We start from the raw sequence: 22,495 nt of genomic DNA on the forward strand, positions 1-22,495 counted from the left end.
TGAGGTCCACACTTAGAATGGAAGTTCTGCCGTCCATGCAGTCATTAACTATGTCGCTGGTGTATGAAACAGTTACTTATTAACATTAGACACAAAGACACGGGCACGCATCATCAACATCAACAGTATAGGTTGCTACAGCTGAAGAAGGGATGAGCTTAGTCTGCCACACGGAGAAGGGGATGAGTATAGGATGCTAGACCTGGGGGTGGGGGGTGGGGGGTGGGTTGAGTATAGGCTGCTACAGCTGAGGAAGGGATGAGCATAGGCTGCTACACGGAGAAGGGGATAAGTATAGGCTGCTAGAGCTTGTGGGGGGGGGGGGGGGGGGGGGGGTGAGTATAGGCTGCTACAGCTGAGGAAGGGATGAGTATAGGCTGCTGGGGATGAGTATAGGCTGCTACACGGAGAAGGGGATGAGTATAGGCTGCTAGAGCTTGTGGGGGGGGGGGAGGGGTGAGTATAGGCTGCTACAGCTGAGGAAGGGATGAGTATAGGCTGCTACACGGAGAAGGGGATGAGTATAGGCTGCTAGAGCTTGTGGGGGGGTGAGTATAGGCTGCTACAGCTGAGGAAGGGATGAGTATAGGCTGCTGGGGATGAGTATAGGCTGCTACACGGAGAAGGGGATGAGTATAGGCTGCTAGAGCTTGTGGGGGGTGAGTATAGGCTGCTACAGCTGAGGAAGGGATGACTAGAGGCTGCTGGGGATGAGTATAGGCTGCTACACGGAGAAGGGGATGAGTATAGGCTGCTAGAGCTTGCGGGGGGGTGAGTATAGGCTGCTACAGCTGAGGAAGGGATGAGTATAGGCTGCTGGGGATGAGTATAGGCTGCTACACGGAGAAGGGGATGAGTATAGGCTGCTAGAGCTTGTGGGGTGGGGGGTGGGGGTGAGTATAGGCTGCTACAGCTGAGGAAGGGATGACTAGAGGCTGCTGCGGATGAGAAGGGGATGAGTATAGGCTGCTAGAGCGAAGAAGATAGCGAGACTGGAATGGGGTGACTGTTTTATTCAAAATATGCTCTGGAGTCTGTAATAGAGACACTCGGTTTCTGCGTTGATAGTTCCAACTGAAAATGTGTTATCAATCATCTGTCACATCATGAGATGTGTTTGTGACGGATGCCACCAGTGGGTTAGGGTAAGCTCACCTTTTCGCGAAAACATGGTATTATCACTATTTGATAGTGATTCATAAACACATGCTCATGATATAGTCGGAATCGCACAATCTACTGCTGTCTTGTGAATATGGTGAGGGTTTTGCCGCTTTAATTTTATGGAAGTCTTAAAAAAGACAATAATTTCCGAGACCTGGTTCAACTGCTGTACTGGTCCTGGCATTAGTCCTGCTTATTCCATCAAGTCTTATCTAAGGTCTGCCAATTGCTGTCAGTCGTGGGGGTGGTCGGGTAGCCTAGTGGTTAAAGTGTTCGCTCGTCACGCCGAAGACCCGGGTTCGATTCCCGACATGGGTACAATGTGTGAAGCCCATTTCTGGTGACCCCCGCCGTGATATTGCTGGAATATTACTAAAAGCGGCGTAAAACCATACTCACTCACTCACTGTCAGTCGTGCCATGTATTGGCCAGGCCCAGAGATAGGCTGAAGGAATAACAACATAGTCTGGAACCCATTCTTGTCTTTAGATGCGACTAGATGTCGTAAAAGGCGACTAAAGGGATCGTGTGGTCAGATCACTGACTTAAATGATGCAGTCACCGTATCACAATTGCGTAGATCGGTGCACATGATGTCAATCACTCGATTATTGACAGACCGCTATCATATAGCTGGAACATTGCTGAGTGTGGCAAACAAAATCCTTGTGTTATTGTCACAGCAAGACAAAATACCAATTTCTCATGTCAGCTGCTGGCTCTGGCGTAACTTAAGTGTTTTATTTCAGTGCTGGCGTACATAGTTCCCCTAGTGTTTTAGTCAGGCTCCGACCGTAGTTATGGAATCCAGGCTATATATAATGGCAACGTGGTTAACGCCGGTGTAACATCGAGGGTAACATACCGCTCCATATAAAAATCCCGGATAGCTATTAGTCCTACCATTGCACTCTCACACATGCAGTCTATCAGTACGTTCGAGTATCTGTCCGATTGTCTTATTGTAGAGTACAATCAAAAGAAGCATTGATGCCATCAGGGACCGCACTTGAACATGTTTTAGGTCGTGTTGTTTTATGTGTGTAGGGGCTCGTAAAGATCCGGGGTAGAATAGGTCTTCAGCAACCCATGCTTGCTGTAAAAGGCGACTATGCTTGTCGTAAGAGGCGAGTGGTCAGGCTCGCTGACTTGGTTGATGCATGTCATTGTATCCCAATCGCGTGGATCGATGCTCATGATGTCAATCACTAGATTGTCTGATCCAGACTCGATTATTTGTGATCCGCCTTCATATAGCTGGAATATTGCTCTGTGCGTCGTTAACCAACCAACAAACAAACAATTAATATGTGTGGGTATAACATTTTGCAGGAGGTTTCTTCAGGCAGTACTTTGGTGCCAGGTATATGTTGTCACTCTTTCAAAGAGCAACCGGGCGGTGGTTAAAGCGTTCGCTCGTCACGCCGAAGACCCGGGTTCGATTCCCGACATGGGTACAATGTGTGAAGCCCATTTCTGGTGTCCCCCGCCGTGATATTGCTGGAATATTGCTAAAAGCGGCGTAAAACTGTACTCACTCACTCACTCAAAGAGCAACCATTCCGTTGGGCACGTGAAACTGTTACAGGCAAGAACCACTACACTGAGTTCTTACTCAAGAGTACGGTTTTCAAGAAGTGGTATTTCACAGAACGGGTGCTCTTCTTTGATCTTATACCACCCATTGCAAATTCCTTGCCAGATGTTCAAAGGAAATGCAATTTTTCTTATAATCGGGGCGGTATTACTGTCTCTCCTCTCTGAAACTGTTACAGGCAGTATGTGTATTCTCACAACCCAAGGACGCATTCCTTTTCAGGAATGTGGATCACAAACATCGAGGTTTGCCCTGTGAATGTCAGCACATATTGGAATATAGCAGTATTCACATGTACTCGGGGAAGGAGGAAGAACTTCGAGATAGAGGGAGTATTATGACTTTTGCTTCCGTGACCATGGATTAACTTCGATATAGAAAGAGTATCATGACTATTGATGCAGGGGCCATGGATACACTTCGAGATAGAGGGAGTATTGTGACTGTATTTCTGCCTGGGCCATGGACTACCTTCGATATAGAAAGAGGATTATGACTATTGATGTAGGGGTATGAAGTATATGTTGTCGCAAGCGACGTTAAATCCATCATCACTGAATAGGATTTTATCGGGCAACTCTACAGAGGTGCATTATGTGGATGAGACATATCAGAGCCAAAGGACAAACCATTAGCATGACAGAACTACACCAACTAAGACGTATTGATGTAGGAGTAATCGCAACACGATCCACTCTCGATTACAGCATAAACCAGGTTTCTCGTCAATATATCGTCACAACTCACGTCATACGGTTCTCACCTCAGCAGGACGTGGGCAGGAATGGTCATGGGAATTATTCAACATGGCCCTTCCACCTCAGGTGGCGTCAGACAAATCCAATCTTTCATCTGCAATGTGATTGCTAGTTTGAATCAACCACTCAACCCTGTTCAACACATCTCTCATCCTCTGCACAATAAGAATAAGTCTGATGATGCTGCAATAGTAAATCAAGATCAGGGCGCTGGAAACCAAGAATTGACCTCATGCATTCTAACCTCATGGGTCTTCAGCGTGACCAGCCAACGCTTTTACATATAGGTTGCCAAACCATCCCTATGCCAAGACGGGCGGTCGGGTAGCCTAGTGATTAAGGGTTCGCGCGTCACGCCGAAGACCCGGTCTCGATTCTCGACATGGGTACAATGTGTGAAGCCAAGACAATACATGATGGTGAGCCAGATGGTGAAAAAAATGGCGGTGTTTCTCAAGTATTGGACGCTCTGATGTCTTACGTATCATCCGATTCCTAATTGTTTCACTTTAAAGTAAGGTAGACATATTGGAATATAGCAGTATTCACATGTAGTCGGGGAAGGAGGAAGAACTTCGAGATAGAGGGAGTACTATGACTTTTGCTTCCGGGACCATGGATTAACTTCGAATTAGAAAGAGTATTATTACTATTGATGTAGGGGCCATGGATACACTTCGAGATAGAGGGAGTATCATGACTGTATTTCTGCCTGGGTCATGGATTAACTTCGAATTAGAAAGAGTATTATGACTATTGATGTAGGGGCTATGGATACACTTCGAGATAGAGGGAGTATCATGACCGTATTTCTGCCTAGGTCATGGATTACCTTCGATATAGAAAGAGTATTAAGACTATTAATGTAGGGGCCATGGATACACTTCGAGATAGAGGGAGTATCATGACTGTATTTCTACCTGGGTCATGGATTACCTTCGATATAGAGGGAGTATTTTGACTATTGATGTAGGGGCCATGGATACACTTCAAGATAGAGGGAGTATCATGACTGTATTTCTACCTGGGTCATGGATTCCCTTCGATATAGAAAGAGTATTATGACTATTGATGTAGGGGCCATGGATACACTTCGAGATAGAGGGAGTATCATGACTGTATTTCTACCTGGGTCATGGATTACCTTCGATATAGAGGGAGTATTTTGGCTGTATTGAGGGTTTATTAAATGTGATCAACACGAAGACAACGAGACGGGTCTATTGTTGAGACAATGAAAGACGGGTCGTCACTGCTCTCGGTATTTAGGAAGAACATTGAAGGGCATCACTCAGAAGATTAATTTCTCTTATCCTTCAATTACTGCAGTCAAACAAAGAGTTAAACAGAGTTGTATATTCCCTGGGATCGGCGAGAGGGCAGCCGCGAAGCGAAGTCAGACACCGATCGATCGGGATAGAGGGATCTCAGTGGCTCTGATAGAATGGGGTCACATCCTCGCACAAACTGATGCCAGATTCAGTGCTTATGTGAGCGTAAACCCATTTCTGTCAAGCGACTCATAACACATATTGCCAAGAGCTTCGGCATGCATAAAGTGCATACCAAGGACGATTGTTATTCAATCCATGATGCATTCCCTTGCAGATTTTGCGGCTGGTACGTAATCTGTTTGCTTGTGGAGAAGAACTGAGAGGTCATTCCAGCCCAGTATATCGACTTCTGGCTGGTATAATGCTCCCCCTTCCTCTCATCCGGTTGAATGTGGAAGAGATTATCATTACCAATTCAAAGTGACCATAGTCCCTTCCTTTGAACTGCATGCAAATGGCGTCTTTTTCTGGTGGGGAATTAAGGAGAACGTTGAGACTATGAACTTCCCTGCCATTGAATACCATTTGAATACAGAAAGCACCTCAAGCATTCACTAAGACTTGGATGAATCTTTCTTTACTAACATTCACGAGCAAGGGATGGTGATGATAAAACAGAAAAAATCCGGGATTCTAACCCACAATTAGCGGATTACGGTACGACAAAGGGACGCAACTAGGCAAAGCTGCAGTGTCTTTTACCTTGACTCCGATCCTTGACGAAGGATCCGCTTGATTTTATATTAAACACCAAGGAGAACTATGATACAATGGCCGCCATTTAGTCTGCATGGACATGCGGGATGAGACATAGATTAAGGGTGGTTGAAAAAATCGCTACTCCCCAATAAACGTTCTTCTCGTCATGTGAATCCACTACGCTTCGATGTCAACGTTTTTTACTATAATTTCAAAGACTAAATGACATTCAAAGAAGCACATTATTATTTTCAGGCACCATCAAGTCAACATTACCAGCAATGAATCGGGTTACAACATTCAAGGTCTCAGCAAAGCTTTCAAAACGTTTTATGGTAGACATGTGTTGAAGTTTTCCACATTTGACGCACAGAGCTCCAGATAAGCTGCGTATCTGCGTAAAATACGCATCAGAAATGCAGAAATACGCAGTAAAATAATATCCAAGCATATCAAATACGCAACGAACATTACAGATACGCTACAAAAATAAAACTTGTGCGTATCATGAAAATATTGTGAAGTAACCCTGCGTATTCGATTAGCAAATCAGCAACTTATTTGGTAATTATAAACGGGCATTCCGTCAACCTTGCCAAACTTAAATACCCACATGTGTAAAAACTAGTGGGTAACAGAAATTTGAATACCCAGTTAGAATTACTGATACCCAATGATTTTAAAATGCATGGATAAAATACCCATACCCAATACACCAAAAGCTTATCTGGAGCTCTGGACGCATCAGTGACACAAATGATGTTCAATGCAATTCTCTACTTTGACTTGTACAATGTCATATATTCCGTGTGGTTTTTTTTCAACTGATTGACTTTGCATGTGTTTGTGACGGGTTAGGGGCAGGATACGCTCAACTTTTCGCGAACACCTGGTACCATCACGATTTGACAGTGATTCATAAACACATGCTCCTTATACAGTCGGAATCGTACAATCGGCTCGGCTTTTCGCAGAGATAGCGTGTTGCTATGGAAAGGGTTTTGTCGATAGTGTTTTTTTCCTTATGAAGTAAACTCATTTAGAGGCAACTTGAGTACATTGGCAAGCTTGGTTTAATTTGTTCCAAAACTGTTTTGTCTGATTGAATGATTCATATCAGTTAAGCAGTTAATTATGACCTATGATGCACAGGGGCAATGCCTCAGTTTCAGGTGTGGCACTAATTACAACATCCAGACGTCGACTGGAAATGGTCTGCAAAACCAGCATTATCGCCCTTTCATGGGGAGACGGTCTTATTAGAAACACGGTTTTAATAAGTTTTTAGAACATCTTGGAAGAACAAAGTATGGCAAGGATTCAGCGGAATTCCGATATCTCAAGATAATTAGTGGCACTAAGTGCACAAGATGGTGGTGTTTGATTGTGGTAACGACGAGGGGAATGTTCATTCACAAACAGGCTTAATAATCCTCCCGCAGCATGACCGGCCTGAACACCAGAGGATGACCTGAGTAAAGAGATGTTCCAAGAACGTCTAATTAGTTCCTTCAGATCAGACGTAAGTCCAAGGTATGTTTCACCGGCTAATGTGGTAAGGGTCATAGTGTCTGTATATTCCTACTGTGGAGGGTCATAGTGTCTGTATATTCCTACGGTGGAAGGTCATAGTGTCTGTATATTCCCACTGTGGAAGGTCATATTGTCTGTATATTCCCACTGTGGAAGGTCATAGTGTCTGTATATTCCTACTGTATACATACACTGGGAGGTCATAGTGTCTGTGTGTGACTGCCGAGGAAGGTCATAGTGTATGTGTGTGACTACCGAGGAAGGTCATAGTGTCTGTGTGTGACTACCGAGGAAGGTCATAGTGTCTGTGTATGACTACCGAGGAAGGTCATAGTGGCTGTGTTTGACTACCGAGGAAGGTCACGGTAACTCTGCCTACGAAGGAAGTCGTTCGAGGCCATTTTCATTTCCTGACTTTAAAGCATCACCAGCGAGTCCTTTGATGGGGGGTTTGGGGGTTCTTTTCAAAGACTTGTTGCATCTTTGATCCAATTAACTAACCAACTTATAAGTACCCCTCTTGATCCGATAACTTCTAACCAAGGTCCCCTCAACCTATACCGGTCGTCAGAGGCTAGTTAATAGATCTGGTGGTCAGCACACTGGTGGTCAGCACAGTCACTTGGTTGATGGCGTGTCATCGTACCCCGACGTCGTGGATCGTTGTTCACAATATCAATCACTGGATTGTTTGGGCCAGATTTGATTATTTCTTGGCCGGAATAGCTGGAATACTGCTGAATACGGAAAACGCACACACATACTCTATCCAAGGCCTACGAGGGGCGTTCAATAAGTCACTGGGGGCTAAGTCTAGGCTGTACAGTTAAATCACCCACCCTCCAGCCCAGACGTAGCCCCCGGTGACTATTTCCTGTTCCGGCAAATGAAATCTGCCCTACGTGGAAGACGCTTCTAGGATGACGAGGACCTAAAGGCTTCCACAGAGGCGTGGTTAGAGGGCCAAACTGCGGTTTTCCATAAAAGTGGTATTAAAAGCTGGAAGGACAAATGGAATAATGTATTGAGGCGAATGGAGATTATATTGAAAAATGAAAGTGCAAAAGATATTCTGCGACTTGATCTTATATTGAAGTTGCAAAACTTATTGAACGCCCCTCGTATGAGTGATAGATTACAGCGGCTTCGTCTCCCCCACGGTATTGAGGCTTGGTCAGTTTCCGTGTAAAACGGTATTATATACTATATTCTTGAGGAAAACCAACATTACATTGATTAATTGGGTAAAGGGACGCGCTACTCTATTCCAAAATATACACAGAGAACAAACTGAATGAAATTTGAAAATCGATACGTATAAACTCGTGTTTATACATGTTTCTTGAAGTAGAGACTATCCCAGTCTAGGTAATAATGAAATTACTAACAGGAAGTCGACATTAGCCACTAAGAAATCAGCTTTCTTAAGCATTGTAGCACAAGTTTTCAATAAGCGACTTCCGTTCCAGACTATGCTTTAAAATCAGTCAATTTGGAATCATTCACACAGTCCGTAACAGTAGTTTTCTGTTAAACTTTAGTGGTTGCATGATTAGAAAACATATTCCGCTGACAATGTAACACAACAATATGAATATTTCATTTTTCATTTTCATACGTGTTCGTATCGTTAACTCTCGTGTACTTGTCCAATTTTCGATCACGAACGTTTATACTGCCTAATTTCGTTTATCCGACATACTCGTTAATCCGACATAATCATTTGCAACCAACAATGTCGGATTAACGGGACTTGACTGTACGCTAGTTTTAAAAAAAGCAATGGTCTGAGGTAAGACTAAGTCATTATATACATATGAGACCGCCAAGCATCAAAAGCCCTCTCGCCCCTTGGGGTCCCGTCTGTAGCCTAAATCTGATTGAACCCCTGGGGGGTGACCTTTTAGTGGCTATGCCAGGAATCTGTAACAGTGGTAGTTGACGTGTTTAGCGCGCCATTCAATGCCTCATACGTTACACATCGCTATATAGCGAAGCCGAGCTGATCTGGCCGAACTTCTCTGCTCACAATCCTCGATCTCCAGTCCAACAATTGCCATCTGTATTGGAGCGGTATAAACATCGAAGGTAGAGCTTAGTTTGAAAACGACACTTTTTAAACATACATTCGGCTGGAGTTAACGTTCACATTATGGTATTAGGCTAACATTCAGTACCAAAACTAAACTAAAAATATCTCATTTAAAAATAGATGTCCACAATATAAAAGTAAAATTCAAATTGAGCACAGAACGTGGCTTAATTTCAGCAGCCAAATCATTCTAGACTTGAGATAGATTCCTTTTTTAATATATTCTCTAAGGTCTTTGAGACACTATGATGGTGCCTATGCGTTCTTCAAGTGAGTGTTTGACTGCAATAAAACCTCATTTACCCGTCTATCAACTGCATAGTTCGTTCATACAAAGACTGCACATTTATGATACCGGTAGTTTCCTCAACAGTACGTTCTAACATCGACACTCCGCTTGTGTGGATGTACAGGTAACTCGATATCGTCTCCGTTTCCAGATGACTTCGAATTAACGGATTTCCTTTTTTTATCATTCTTCTGTCCCTATAACATTATTTTATAATTAAAAAACATGCAACACCGTAGCCTTTCTCACAGTTCCCTTCCACCAGACCTTACTGTAATGCTTTAGCTCTAAATGTAGTAAGTCTAGATTTACCATAGGATCTGAATATCCCATCTCACTAGGGGTTCTTTCCAGTTTAAATGGAGTTGTATGTTTCTATCACAATTATATATTCTTACAGACTAAGCTTTAGTCTAGCATCACTCCTAAGACAATGGTATAACGGCGATGGGCACATCAAACCAAGGACACAGCACCGCTGACGCCAGAAATCCATTACACCTGCATCCTCATCTCCTATTACATCCCAGCTACCAGGTTAGTCGATGGCTCCAGGCTACAACACTATGGCGACAGCGACAGTGATGGAAAGGAATGATTTACTTTGGTGCGCACTAATTCCCCCATCAACAGCTTGGAAACAACACAACCATTAATTTCACTATTGTATAGTACACGAGTCCTGTAAAACCCATCACTCCCCGAGCGATACCCTAAAAACACCAGTGTTTGGACTCAAAATATTTATAATCAATAAAATATGACTTTCAACTCAATACGCCAGAGGCAGGGGGCACAGGGCTGTCCAATTTGTGTTCATGAACATCTCTGCTTCCTGTAAACACAACGCCAGCTTTTTTCTGAGTTATATTACAACGGGTTTACGCAATGGTGTTCCTTGATTCCACTTACCTCACAGGCCGGCAACAGGACACTGGTAATCCAGAGTAAACTGTATCCATACTGTATCCCCTTCAACATTTTCCTTCAACTATTGTTACCAAAGTGCAAGTGAGAGGAGATCGGGAAGCGACTAGTGTACCAGGTTGTGTGCCATCAGCCAGATTTGGTAGGGATCCTGTTACTGGGGAGAGAGTTACACTCCATTTACTGCGCTCCTCGCCCCCGTTTTAAAGCAGCTTCACGTCTGCTGTTATCGTCTGCTACTTGCACTCCGAGCGGCGTCAACGCGCGTAACTGTGCCACCAATTAATTGGTCAGGGTAATGCTCGGCTCTGTTGGTCACTGCCTCGGTCTGCTTCGGCCCCAATGTGGACCCGTCTTCCTATTCTCGTTGCTAACTGCCTATTGTCGTTTGTCAACTTTATTGATCGGCCATTACTGCAAGAACCGTCATGGTATCAATCAACAAGTGGCAGTTGGAGAATTGTGGTTGAAAATACTGGGAGTAATTTTTCGATTAGCGATCAGCGCTACCAAAAACTACATAAAAAGGATTTGAAAGTATGCGTATTTGTCATTCCGCTCTATTTTGGATAGGTTACAAAGAGAAGAATGAAAACGAAAACATTAATCAGACTAACGATAAGACTAAACAAATGTTATATATATTTTTTTCAGTTATAACTTGTTTGTTTGTTTGTTGTTTAACGCTGCACTCAGCAATATTCTAGCTATACGACGACGGTCTGGAAATAATCGAGTCTGGACCTGACAATCCAGTGATTGAAATCATGAGCAACGATCCACGCAATTAGGATACGATGACATGCATCAACCAAGTCAGCGAGCCTGACCACCTGATCCCGTTAGTCGCCTCTTACAATATACGACAAGCATAGTCACATTTTTACAAGAATGGATTGCTGAAGACCTATTCTACACCGGATCTTCACGGGTCTCAGTTATAACTGATCATATTGCATAGTATAGTTTCTGTCCACTTATAATGAGAATACACATGAATACATCCCTTGCAGACAGAAATGAATTCTGGATATATAGGGCACGTTCTGCATTAAAACACAAACTGACGGGCAATAGAGCCATGTTGGATTGTGACAAATTAAACAAACAAGAAATGGTTATTCGATGTTGATATACAGTAACTACGGTTATAACGAACTCAAAGGGACCACTAAATTTAGTTCGTTATAACCGTAGTTCGTTATAAACAGATATACAGCATACATACAACGAAAGGCCGGGACTCAAAAATAAGTTCGTTATATCGGTCAGTTCGTTATAAGCGTGTTCGTTATAACCGTAGTTTACTGTACTTTATACTGGTATCACAGTTGCGTTTTGGACCTTAGGTTTGCAGTGTTTCCGCGACTGTTTTCAGCCTAGTAACATTTAGCAACGTTGTAATTCAAAACTCGGTCAACTCAAATTTTCAAAGAGTATACTTTCTTTTAAACCGTCAGATGCACAAATTGTTTGTATTTGGAACCGGTTTTGAGTGGTACATATACATATGTTGAAGGCAAAGAGTTAAATCATGCTCCAGAAGCAGGTAGGACAATCTGGGTGCATGTGTTATCTTATGGTACTCGCACTGTACCAGGGCTTGGGACTCGCTGCAACAAATAGCGTGCAGAGCCAGTTTGCCAGAGAAAGAATTTGCATCAGTGTGACTTCATCAGTTGGGCTGAATGTGATCAGCGTCAGTCACTGTTGATTCATTTGGGACTGTTGGCGTTGCATTGTGCCAGGTAGGTTTTTCATTGGTAGGAATGGCATTGGATAGTAAGTAACGCCGTAACTCTGGTTTTGATTTTCATAAATTATGGGTAAAATGTGTGACACTCATTCATGGTGTCATTCGCCGCTAGAATGTTGTTAAAATTAGAATTTATACTCACTCACTTACTCACTTCCTCGCTTCCAAACTCACTTTCGCCGCTAGAATATCGTTAAAATAAGAAATTATATTCACTCACTCACTCACTCACTCACTTGCTTCCAAACTCACTTTCGCTGCGTGAATGCTGATAAAAGAAAAACCCAAAATCACTCACTCCCTCACGCTTGTCGAATGTGTCCGTTAAGTTTGTTTTCCAATGTCAGTGAATATTTTACTCAGGGAGAGGTATTGAATGGGAGTTTCAATGCCTACTCGCGGCTGTACAATATTCCGTTTCATTCCGAATACCGACTAACAGAACAGATGTAAATATACATTTCCTCTCTCTCCACTTTAGCACGGAACTTCGTGGTCAAAGGCCTTATTAGAACATTACTAACTCAGGTAGCAATAAATGGTGACTGTTGACAAATAGGGAGGTGACAAGATCGAGAGTAAGCTAAATATATAGCTCCGGTCGGATTCTTACTCTTGGAGAATACTTCCTAGGGATGGTACATTGGGTGACAGTTGGAGCAATAGGTTCACGATGACCCTAGCTCAGTCATATCATTGGTTGGTTGGTTGGTTTGTTGTTTAACGCCGCACTCAGCAATATTCTAGCTATATGACGGTGGTCGGGAAATAATCGAGTCTGGACCTGACAATCCAGTGATTGATATCATGAGCATCGATCCACGCAATCGGGATCGATGACATACATCAACCAAGTCAGCGAGCCTGACCACCCGATCCCGTTAGTCGCCTTCTACGACAAGCATAGTCACCTTTTACGGCAAGCATTGGTTGCTGAAGACCTATTCTACCCCGGAATCTCAGTCATATCAAAAGATGGGGTGTGGGGTGGGGTAGGGGTGGTGTATGTAGCAGTATGTATGTCAGGACTAAACAAACCGGTGGTAGATTGCATGAACAACGAACGCGCCCCCGGCGACCGCTGACAAACAATCAGCCACACTGGAGCTCCCTGGATGATTTCAGACGCCTCGCACAAAGTCTGTCTCGGAGTTCCTCTGTGTGTGTGTGTGTGTGTGTGTGTGTGTGTGTGTCTTAGCATCGTAGATAAGTACGTAGAGAACTTCTAAATCCCAACGAAGCGACATTCAGAAAAAAATAATTGCAATATTTTTGCATTTGGCACTGGGATTTTTACGCTGTTTTAAATCGTTCTGAATACCTCTCGCTTCTTCTCATAGGCTACCACACACTGAATGTGTAATCACGTCGTGTGGGTATATTGATGAGATGATGTTGGCAGCTAAGATTGGTAAACAGCTGTGATTATATTCCTGTGTCGTGCATATGGCAGACTGACCGCAAACTCAGCGCTATATCACCATCGTGTCTACGTGCACTAGCTCTCACACAATACACGTATCCCTTGTCGGGCCCAACTCCATAGCAGTATGTAGACTGTAAAACAAGCAAAAGCAGTAATTACCGCAACAGCATTTTTGGGTAACGTTATTCCACTTTTTACCTCGATGTAAGCAATAAGCATTTGTTCTTGTCAACACTGTTGGAATTGGTTCAGGGAAACGCCTACGTTATGATTATTTTCAAATATTGTCCATTATCGCCCAAGTTGGGATTCCGGGTTCGGATTTGTCGGATTTGTAACTTATGCTTTTATAGACGACCAATTAAATCGGGTGGTCAGACTCGGTGACTTGGTAGATTGCGTGTCGTCGTGACGTCATGACGTCGTGGGATGTTGTTCATCATATTACTGGCTTGCCGAATGTTAAAGGACACCTTGATATACCTGGAATATTGCTAAATGATAATGAGTAAATGAATATACCGTTGACATTTGACACCACATTGAAATAGGTGGTGGAATAGCCTGTAATGGGTAAATCTTTGGCATAGTACACCAGAGAACCGGTTTAGATTCGATATGGCTGGAATATTGCTAAAAGGAGCGTACAGTAAAACTCTATTCACTCACTCTCACTACGACCGAGAAGATTATTTCGAATATCAAAGATGGCGGACTGGCGGCCATATTGAATCTCGAGTATTTTTTATGACAAAATGTGATCACTTTTAAGGGTTGGAAATTAGACATTATGTTTAATATATCGGGACATTCTGGAGAAGTTGGAAACGGGATATGTTGACGAAGTCTCAAGGCCTAAACGTGTGTAGACGTTTTGGATCAGGCGAGCTAAAAACACCTGTTTCTCCAGGTCCCAACATGCTGTCATCGCCAATACTTCCCAGGTTTTGTATGCACTACTTCCCTCTGTAGTGAAGAACGTTGTGTCTACAAACCCTATTATCTGTCCGTTGTCAGGATGCAGTTTGTTGACTATTGTAACATTCACGGCCTCACACTGTAAGTCGCTTACTGCCGACAGTAAGTGAGAAGGTACAGAAGGAGAGGCCAAGGTGTTCCAGAGGATGTAAACCAGCTGCCCGTGGAAGCTCTATCACGTGATAACACAGGAATGGCGGGAATCTGTGTCACTATCACATTGATAGCGCACACGTGCACACAGATAAACAAGGGGACATAATAGCGGGTATAGTGTTACAAGTATATGTACAGATATGTAGAGACGATAGGGACAAGTGAACAAAAATATATTATCAAATTTACCAAGTAAAATTTCAAAAGTATTTCAAGCATTCTAATCAATGAACGGTTTCGTCATGGGTGATCGGCGATCATGCTTCTAACGACTTTGGGGGGGTCGGGTAGCCTAGTGGTTAAAGCGTTCGCTCGTCACGCCGAAGACCCGGGTTCGATTCCCGACATGGGTACAATGTGTGAAGCCCATTTCTGGTGACCCCCGCCGTGATATTGCTGGAATATTGCTAAAAAAACGGCGTAAAACCATACTCACTCACTCACTCTAACGACTTTGGGTGTGATTAGGCGGAAAGATTGGTTTGTTTGTTTTGTTGTTTAACGCCGCACTCAGCAATATCCCAGCTATATGACGGTGGTCTGTAAATAATCGAGTCTGAACCAGACAATTCAGTGATAAATATCATGAGCATCGATCCACGCAATTGGGATCGATGACATGCATCAACCAAGTCAACGAGGTTTAGGTGAAAAGATGTGTTGTAAATTGAGTATAAGTGTATTGGTGTAGGCTGTTATTGCAGGACATGTTTTGGACACATATGAGTTAGCGTAATTTATGAAAATCTTTTATATTTATTAGAACTTTACAGTATAAATAATACGACGTCGCTTTAGCAACATTCCTTCAAATATTGGAAGGGACTACCACGAATGTGTAGCAATGAGTGAGTGAGGTATGTTTAATGTCGCTTTGAACAGTATTCCAGTTATATCAAGGCGTGTCAGCTTAATGTGGGAGGAAAACTCGAAGTGATGCAGGTCTCAGACATCGTTTAACCCACGAGCCCGGGTATGGTGCTGACAAACCAAGAAACATAATCGGGGCGTACTGGGATTCGAAACCACGATCATAGGTTTCTAGCGTACCCAAGGGACGCAACTCTGCACAGCGAATCGCGGCGCCTTAGACGACTGGGCCACCCGTGCCCCACTGTTTTGGTACAAATACCAAAGAAGCCCCAGACCATATTGAACTATATGCGAAAGTGGGTTGATGCACATAATGCACGGATGGCAACCTATATAGATTCTTCATGCCAACGTAGATTATATCTTACGTAGCCCATGTCTGTCGTAAGAGCCGACTTCAAAGTGGATCGGATAGTAACAATGGCTGCGGAGCTTAAGTAAGATGGGTAAAAAATACCATCTTTAAAGTGTAGGTGAGGTGAGATGGGGTTTAACGTCGCGTCCAAGATTATTGCACTTATATAGCGACGTGCATGCACGTGTATGTGTGTGTGTGTGTCTGCTTGTACTAGTCCGGACTGATTCCGATTTATAGTGCTAGCACACTGAGATACCATGCCGCAGTTTGACATGAATACCCCACTCAGACACAGTATACTGACTCCGAGCCGACCAGTCCTTATTTTAGCCCCTTTATGCCGAGCGCCAGACATAGTAACAACAAGTACCATCTTTTAACGTCTTTTGGTATGACGCGGCTGGGGATCGAACCCCGGACTTTCCGCTCTCCGGGCGGACGCTCTACCATTAGACCACGGAGGCGGTTCTTTAAAGTGTAGCCGGGCAGATTGCGTGTATTCGTATCCTACGCGCGTGGGTGGTCAGTCAGAATAAGAACACCTGGTTTGTTTGGTCCAGCTTCTATTCCATACATTTGTTCTGTAACACCAGTCAGCAATGTCCCAGTTACATGACGGCGGTTTTTATATAATTGAGTCTGGACCAGACAAACATGTGATCGATATTTTCATCAATGTTTCACGCTGTCGTTGTACATTGACACACAGTCAACCATGTCTCTCAGCCTGACCATGCGATCGTTCACTCTGCAGTTACGACAAACATCGGTCACGAGGGACCTTTTCTAACCCTTGAGTTTAACTCAACTCATACTAGAACGGAAGTTAGGGTGTCCAGAGTGAATGCATAGCATACATTTTATGGAAGAAGACTTCAAAGAGTATAAAAGATCCGACTTAAATGAGAATGAAATCGGCTTCACCTAAGACAAAAAGGTCCACCGGGGAGATTTTACGAATGATTCGTCACCTCTGAAAGCACTTCGGGAATCAAAGACGCGACTACCAAGACTTTTTAGTACAAAGGTGAGTAAGTGAGTTAATATTAATAATCACATCGGCAATATTTCAGCCGTATTGTGACTTTCTATGCAAAGGAATTTTTCTATGCTGATTTTGATTTTCCATTTCCAACTTGCTTTGGGAACAATAAAACATAGCTGAAAGTTTCCAAATTTTTGTCGCAAACCAAAATTACCTTACGTTTCCTGTCTGCAAGTATTTCAGTGATGGGTGGACTTAACAGTTGAGTGGAAAATAGTGTAAAATTTTCAATTAATTATTCTGAGGTTATCACTGAGGCTAACAGCTGCAACAAACAACAAATAGGAGTTATCTTAATGTGCCTTCAAATTTATTAACTTAAATGTACAAAAATATCACACATACACACAAAGTCTGACCGTGTCTGTACAAATCGTGTTGTGGTCACATGACTGTCACGTGTCATCAGGCTACCGCAACAGTGCTAGATCAGTAGGTAGGCCATACAGTATACAGCTATTCAAACTACTGAGGCATTTCGAACAGCAAAGAATCAATCAGAAAAAAATCAACTTATCATTGTTATGGAAAATTCAACTCGTGGGTCAACATTTATTCTATGGTTAAATTATAAAAAAAACATGGAAAAATTACCCAATTAGTGTTTTTAACTTCAATCTGTACAAAAGAGAAAATCTCATCTACTGACTACTTTATATATGGCATATATCAGCTATTTCCTTGCCCTATATGAAGACTTGGGCAGCAGGCTAGTGGTTTTGACAGACTGAACAGTAAGTTATAGGCTTTGTTCTTTAAAAAAACTGAGAGATAAAACACATTTACCCATGCCAATAGTTCAATGAATAGGTAGCTATCTAAACCACTATATAGAAAAGGGGAGGGGCTGATCCTGTGTCAATATTGTTCAAAATGTCTCAGTTGTTTGTAGAGAACATAAAATGACAAAATATAACTTTGTAAGTCTAATCTGGTTTTAGTTGAATATATTACTGTAGGAATTAGTAGTTTTAGTTGCAGATACAATGCTACATACTGTATTGTTTACAGACACTCACATCCAGCCATACACATAGAGATACACACAACATCGCAACTGGTCAAGGCAGAGTTTGGCAGAGAGATTGCATTGGACAATATTTATACACCATATATGTTATTTATACTGCATTGGACTATATAATATGATACCACTCTGTTCAGTCAGCTTATGACATCCTGGATGAAACTGGAGTTGATCCATATGGATATTCCGGTCACAGAATGGGAGAATTTTGCATGTCTGCCTATGAACTGAGACCATCATACAGGCCTATTCCTATGGTTCTGTACAATGGAATTATCATACAAAATGGAGATAGTTTTATATGCCAAGTTATCCAAATCATGAGCCGAGCTGAATGTCAGTAAGGATTCTTCCACGACCATGATTGGACTAACATGATATTCCCAGGTAATGAGTGAGTGATTTGGGTTTAACATTGATTTGAACAATATTTCAGTTATATAATGATGTGGATGGAAATCCCAAAGTGATGCAGATCTTGGATGATTACCACACTGGTGAATCCCATGAGCATGGATATGGAGCTGACAAACGAAGGTAATAGAGGTCAAATTAACAATTCTACAGTATGTTCACCATATGAACAGGATTGTGAAATATCTGGTAATCATTCCTGTTTCATACGCTACAATAATTTCAGTGTGACGGGAATTGTCTGTATGGTCAACCCAGCCAGATCCAGGAAAGCTTCTCCATAGACATACAACAGCAAGAGCACAGTCATACATGGATGCATTGTTAACAAGTGAAATGGACTCTTCCTGCACCAAACACTTACTTCTACAATATCCTGACACCCCTACATGGTACAACAGACTGAACCCACCATGTCCGGACACAATGATAATGCTTATGGACAATGACTGGTGATATCTCAAATATTACAGATTGGGTGAACAAAATGGGAAGCAACACATTTCTGGTTGGCAAAAAATGAGTTCATTTGACATCTTGTGAAAATTATTCCTTCATAATGCTCTGAAAGCAAAAGCCGACATTGCAGGGTTGAAACAGTTAACCTAATCTGCTCTCTGATATCCTCCATCGGGCATACACCACCTAACACACACACGCACACTTACCACACACAAGTCATTGCATAATAGAGATTTTGTCCTCACTATGTAATCACATAGGCAGGGGGCAATATAGGAGTTAAACACCAAGGAACTATGCGAATACATGATTAGGCTTGATTTACAGCTTAAGCCGTAACCTTACTTCCGATTCTATTGAAACCAGAGAACCATTGGTACAGAAGGTCAACTTCAATGGGAAAATTCCCCCTGGAAAGAGTAAATCCTGTTCTGGCTTTCAAATGTTTTAATATCATGATCTGTATTGTTAGTTCTAAAAGCATGGATCGCAAACACAAATCAGATCTTTTCTGTTTGAATCTGTATGTGTTGTAACAACATGAAGCTGACCAGACTTGCTCTTTTCCAACATGATATCTTTCATCATTATTGACAAGGCACCTGATAACAACAAAACAACTTTTCAAAGGGTTAAGAAAAAGTCCAGCATGAAAAATGTTTATCTAACCAAAATTAAATACTTGTGGCACTGGTCATATTGACTTTCTTAAATAATGATATTGATATGCCCAGGTTTGTAGAGAGAAAACATACTGACGAGCAATCCTCATGTATGGAGGGGAATACAGATAGACAGCAGACAAAAACCCAATGTAAGCTTAAAATGACAAAGTAAAAGTGATCAAAAGATTTGTGAACAGAACCTCTGCAAAAACCTCTTCTTCAACTGACGTGACATACAACGTAACCCAATACAAAAATGGGATAATAATTAACTCTATTGGTTTACGACAAAAGCAAATAATACTGTCAAATTAACTTAAAATTCAACCCAGCATTACAACATTGTCCAGGCAGGGTTCTGTCTTTCCTTATAACAGAAGTGCAAGATTCAGACCTTCATGTGCCCAATTAGTATCCTTGTGTCCAAATCCCATACCATCCCCTGGAAAACAGCTATGTACAATTTGTTCATGTTGAGGGTACATCAGTATGACGGTAATACAACCATCAGTTTGTCTTTCTACATACACGTAATGGCCCAGACTGATACACAAGAGCACGAGACCTTGACAAAGGCATCATAGTGTTACTGTAGCAACTCTGTCAAAGGATGCTAGTCTCAGCACTAAGATTTCTAAGTGGAAGGACCTGGTTACGACAGATAGCAACAGCAATATGTTAAACTACATCATGAAGTTCACTTGACATTAACATGTAATTATCTTTGGTCAGATGTATCTAATAATGTATTTTGGCAGCTGACATAACTTTGGTTGGGGGACTTGTGATCAGCTGGGCCCTCGCACACAAGGGACTGCTACACACTAGGTACTATATACACTGCAGCAGTCCACTCGACATCCACTCAGTGGGAGCTGGATCAGGGTATAGGCTCAACATATGTACAGGGGGTGATGGAGAACCAGGTAGTTGGTGTCGTCCTTTCTTCATCATCATCTGGCCATGGAGATAGAAGGGTGATCAGTAATGGTACATGTGTTGACTTGGTAATGAGTGTGTGAGGGTATGGTTTTACAGCTCTTTTTGCAGTGTTCCAGCAATATCACCAGAAATGGGCTTCACACAGTGTACCCATCTGGGGAATCTAACCCAGGTCTTCGGCATGACGAGCGAACGCTTTAACCACTAGGCTACCCCATGCCCGACTTGGTACTGAGTACATTCTGTAGTGTGAATGTTAAGTGTTGAACATATTGGTTACACTTGTATTGTGTTGAAGGTACTCCAATAATCTCAGAGTGAGTGAGTGAGTGACTGACTGAGTGAGTTGGGTTTTACTCTGCTTTTAACAGTATTCCAGTTATATCACAGCATGATGTGGGAGGAAAGCCCAAAGTGATGCAAGTCTTAGATGTTTACCACTTCGGTGAAACCCACGAGCATGGGTATGGTGCTGACAAACCTAGAAACATAATCAGGACGAATCAGGATTCGAACCCACAATCATAAGTTTCTGGCTTGCCCCAATAATCTCAGAAGTCAGAAGATTTGGAAGACAGGGCATCAATGACAGTTATGCCATACTTAACATCAGAGTCAATACTGTTAAATCCCTACACGTCTAGTACAGCAACCTCTTATCAGATCACCCACTATCATCTATCAATGGTATTAGTACTATGGCAACAAGGCCAAACTACTGACTGAAGACTCTGAAGACCCTTGCATGTGGTTGTGGTGCAGGTGATGTGGCTATATATAGCAAGTACTTGTAGTGCAGGGTGCCGTTGTACAAAGGGATCTTAGCGCTAAGGTGATCGCAACTCCTATACTTAACATAGACTTACGATCATCGTACCACTAAGGTTGTCTTGTACAATGGCACCCAGGTGATGTGGATCGATATAGCATGTGGTTCTAGTGCAGGTGATGTTGCTCGATATAGCATGTGGTTGTAGTGCAGGTGATGTGGCTCGATATAGCATGTGGTTGTAGTGCAGGTGATGTGGCTCGATATAGCATGTGGTTGTAGTGCAGGTGATGTGGCTCGATATAGCATGTGGTTGTAGTGCAGGTGATGTGGCTCGATATAGCATGTGGTTGTAGTGCAGGTGATGTGGCTCGATATAGCATGTGGTTGTAGTGAAGGCGATGTGGCTCGATATAGCATGTAGTTGTAGTGCAGGTGATGTGGCTCGATATAGCATGTGGTTGTAGTGAAGGCGATGTGGCTAGATATAGCATGTGGTTTTCATGATGGTAGAGACAGGGGGGTTGTGCATGGCCGTGAAGACAGTGAGACCACGTGCTGTTGAAGCCTACACCCTGATCACCTACAGCCATGACACACAGCAGCAGCAGCAGCAGCAGCAGCAGCAGCTAACATTGACAGAGTGTTAGACACTGTAAATACATCAACTCATGGAAATACAGGAAACGTGTCTTCAAATGGATAAATATGGAGGAATATAATTACATCATATCAATACTAGGTATTGTTACCGTCTTGGGATCTTCCATCTTCAGATGATATCACACACACAAACATTTACATATCAACATGGAGGCTTGTCATCAGCCAAAATGTTCCGTCTGTCACATTACTACTGTCATACATTAAGGAATACAGATTGTCAACTAACTATATGCCCCAAAAGCACAGGTACCCTTTGAGTATCTGAAGGTACAATGGTAGTCAAAGACTGATTTAAAACAGGTGAAAAAATTCTCAGGCCACAAACAATATTTTGTTATTTAGGATTTATCTCTTTTAAGTGAATATACAGAAGTTGTCATTCTTTCTTCTCAGAAATTTTCAAAAAGACAAAATTATTTGGGTTATTAAATTGAAACATTTTCTCTTAGCATATGATATTATCACATCAAATGATGGAATAATTTTAGATTTTACATTACCAGAAGGCTTAGTCTGCTCCTCCATTTTAGAGATTTTTATAGATGAACATTATAATGTCTTCCT

General features: G+C 42.4%; 1 protein-coding gene across 2 annotated transcripts in view; it reads right to left on the reverse strand.

Annotated features, from left to right (window-relative positions):
• The window catches only part of LOC139442932 (glutamate receptor 3-like), a 31,101-nt gene extending 20,409 nt beyond the window's left edge, over nucleotides 1-10,692 (reverse strand). The window contains exon 1 of one of the 2 annotated variants that reach the window (XM_071223854.1): nucleotides 10,380-10,692. In XM_071223854.1, the coding sequence (XP_071079955.1) occupies nucleotides 10,380-10,448 (69 nt within the window). In that variant the 5' untranslated portion in view covers nucleotides 10,449-10,692. The remainder of the gene's footprint in view (nucleotides 1-10,379) is intronic. The other variant, XM_071223853.1, reaches the window with a different exon arrangement.
• Nucleotides 10,693-22,495: the final 11,803 nt, after the last annotated feature.

The sequence above is a fragment of the Haliotis cracherodii genome, unplaced genomic scaffold (assembly GCF_022045235.1).
Source record: "Haliotis cracherodii isolate W230 unplaced genomic scaffold, xgHalCrac1.p SCAF_5, whole genome shotgun sequence".
In the NCBI taxonomy this organism is placed as follows: Eukaryota; Metazoa; Mollusca; class Gastropoda; order Lepetellida; family Haliotidae; genus Haliotis; species Haliotis cracherodii.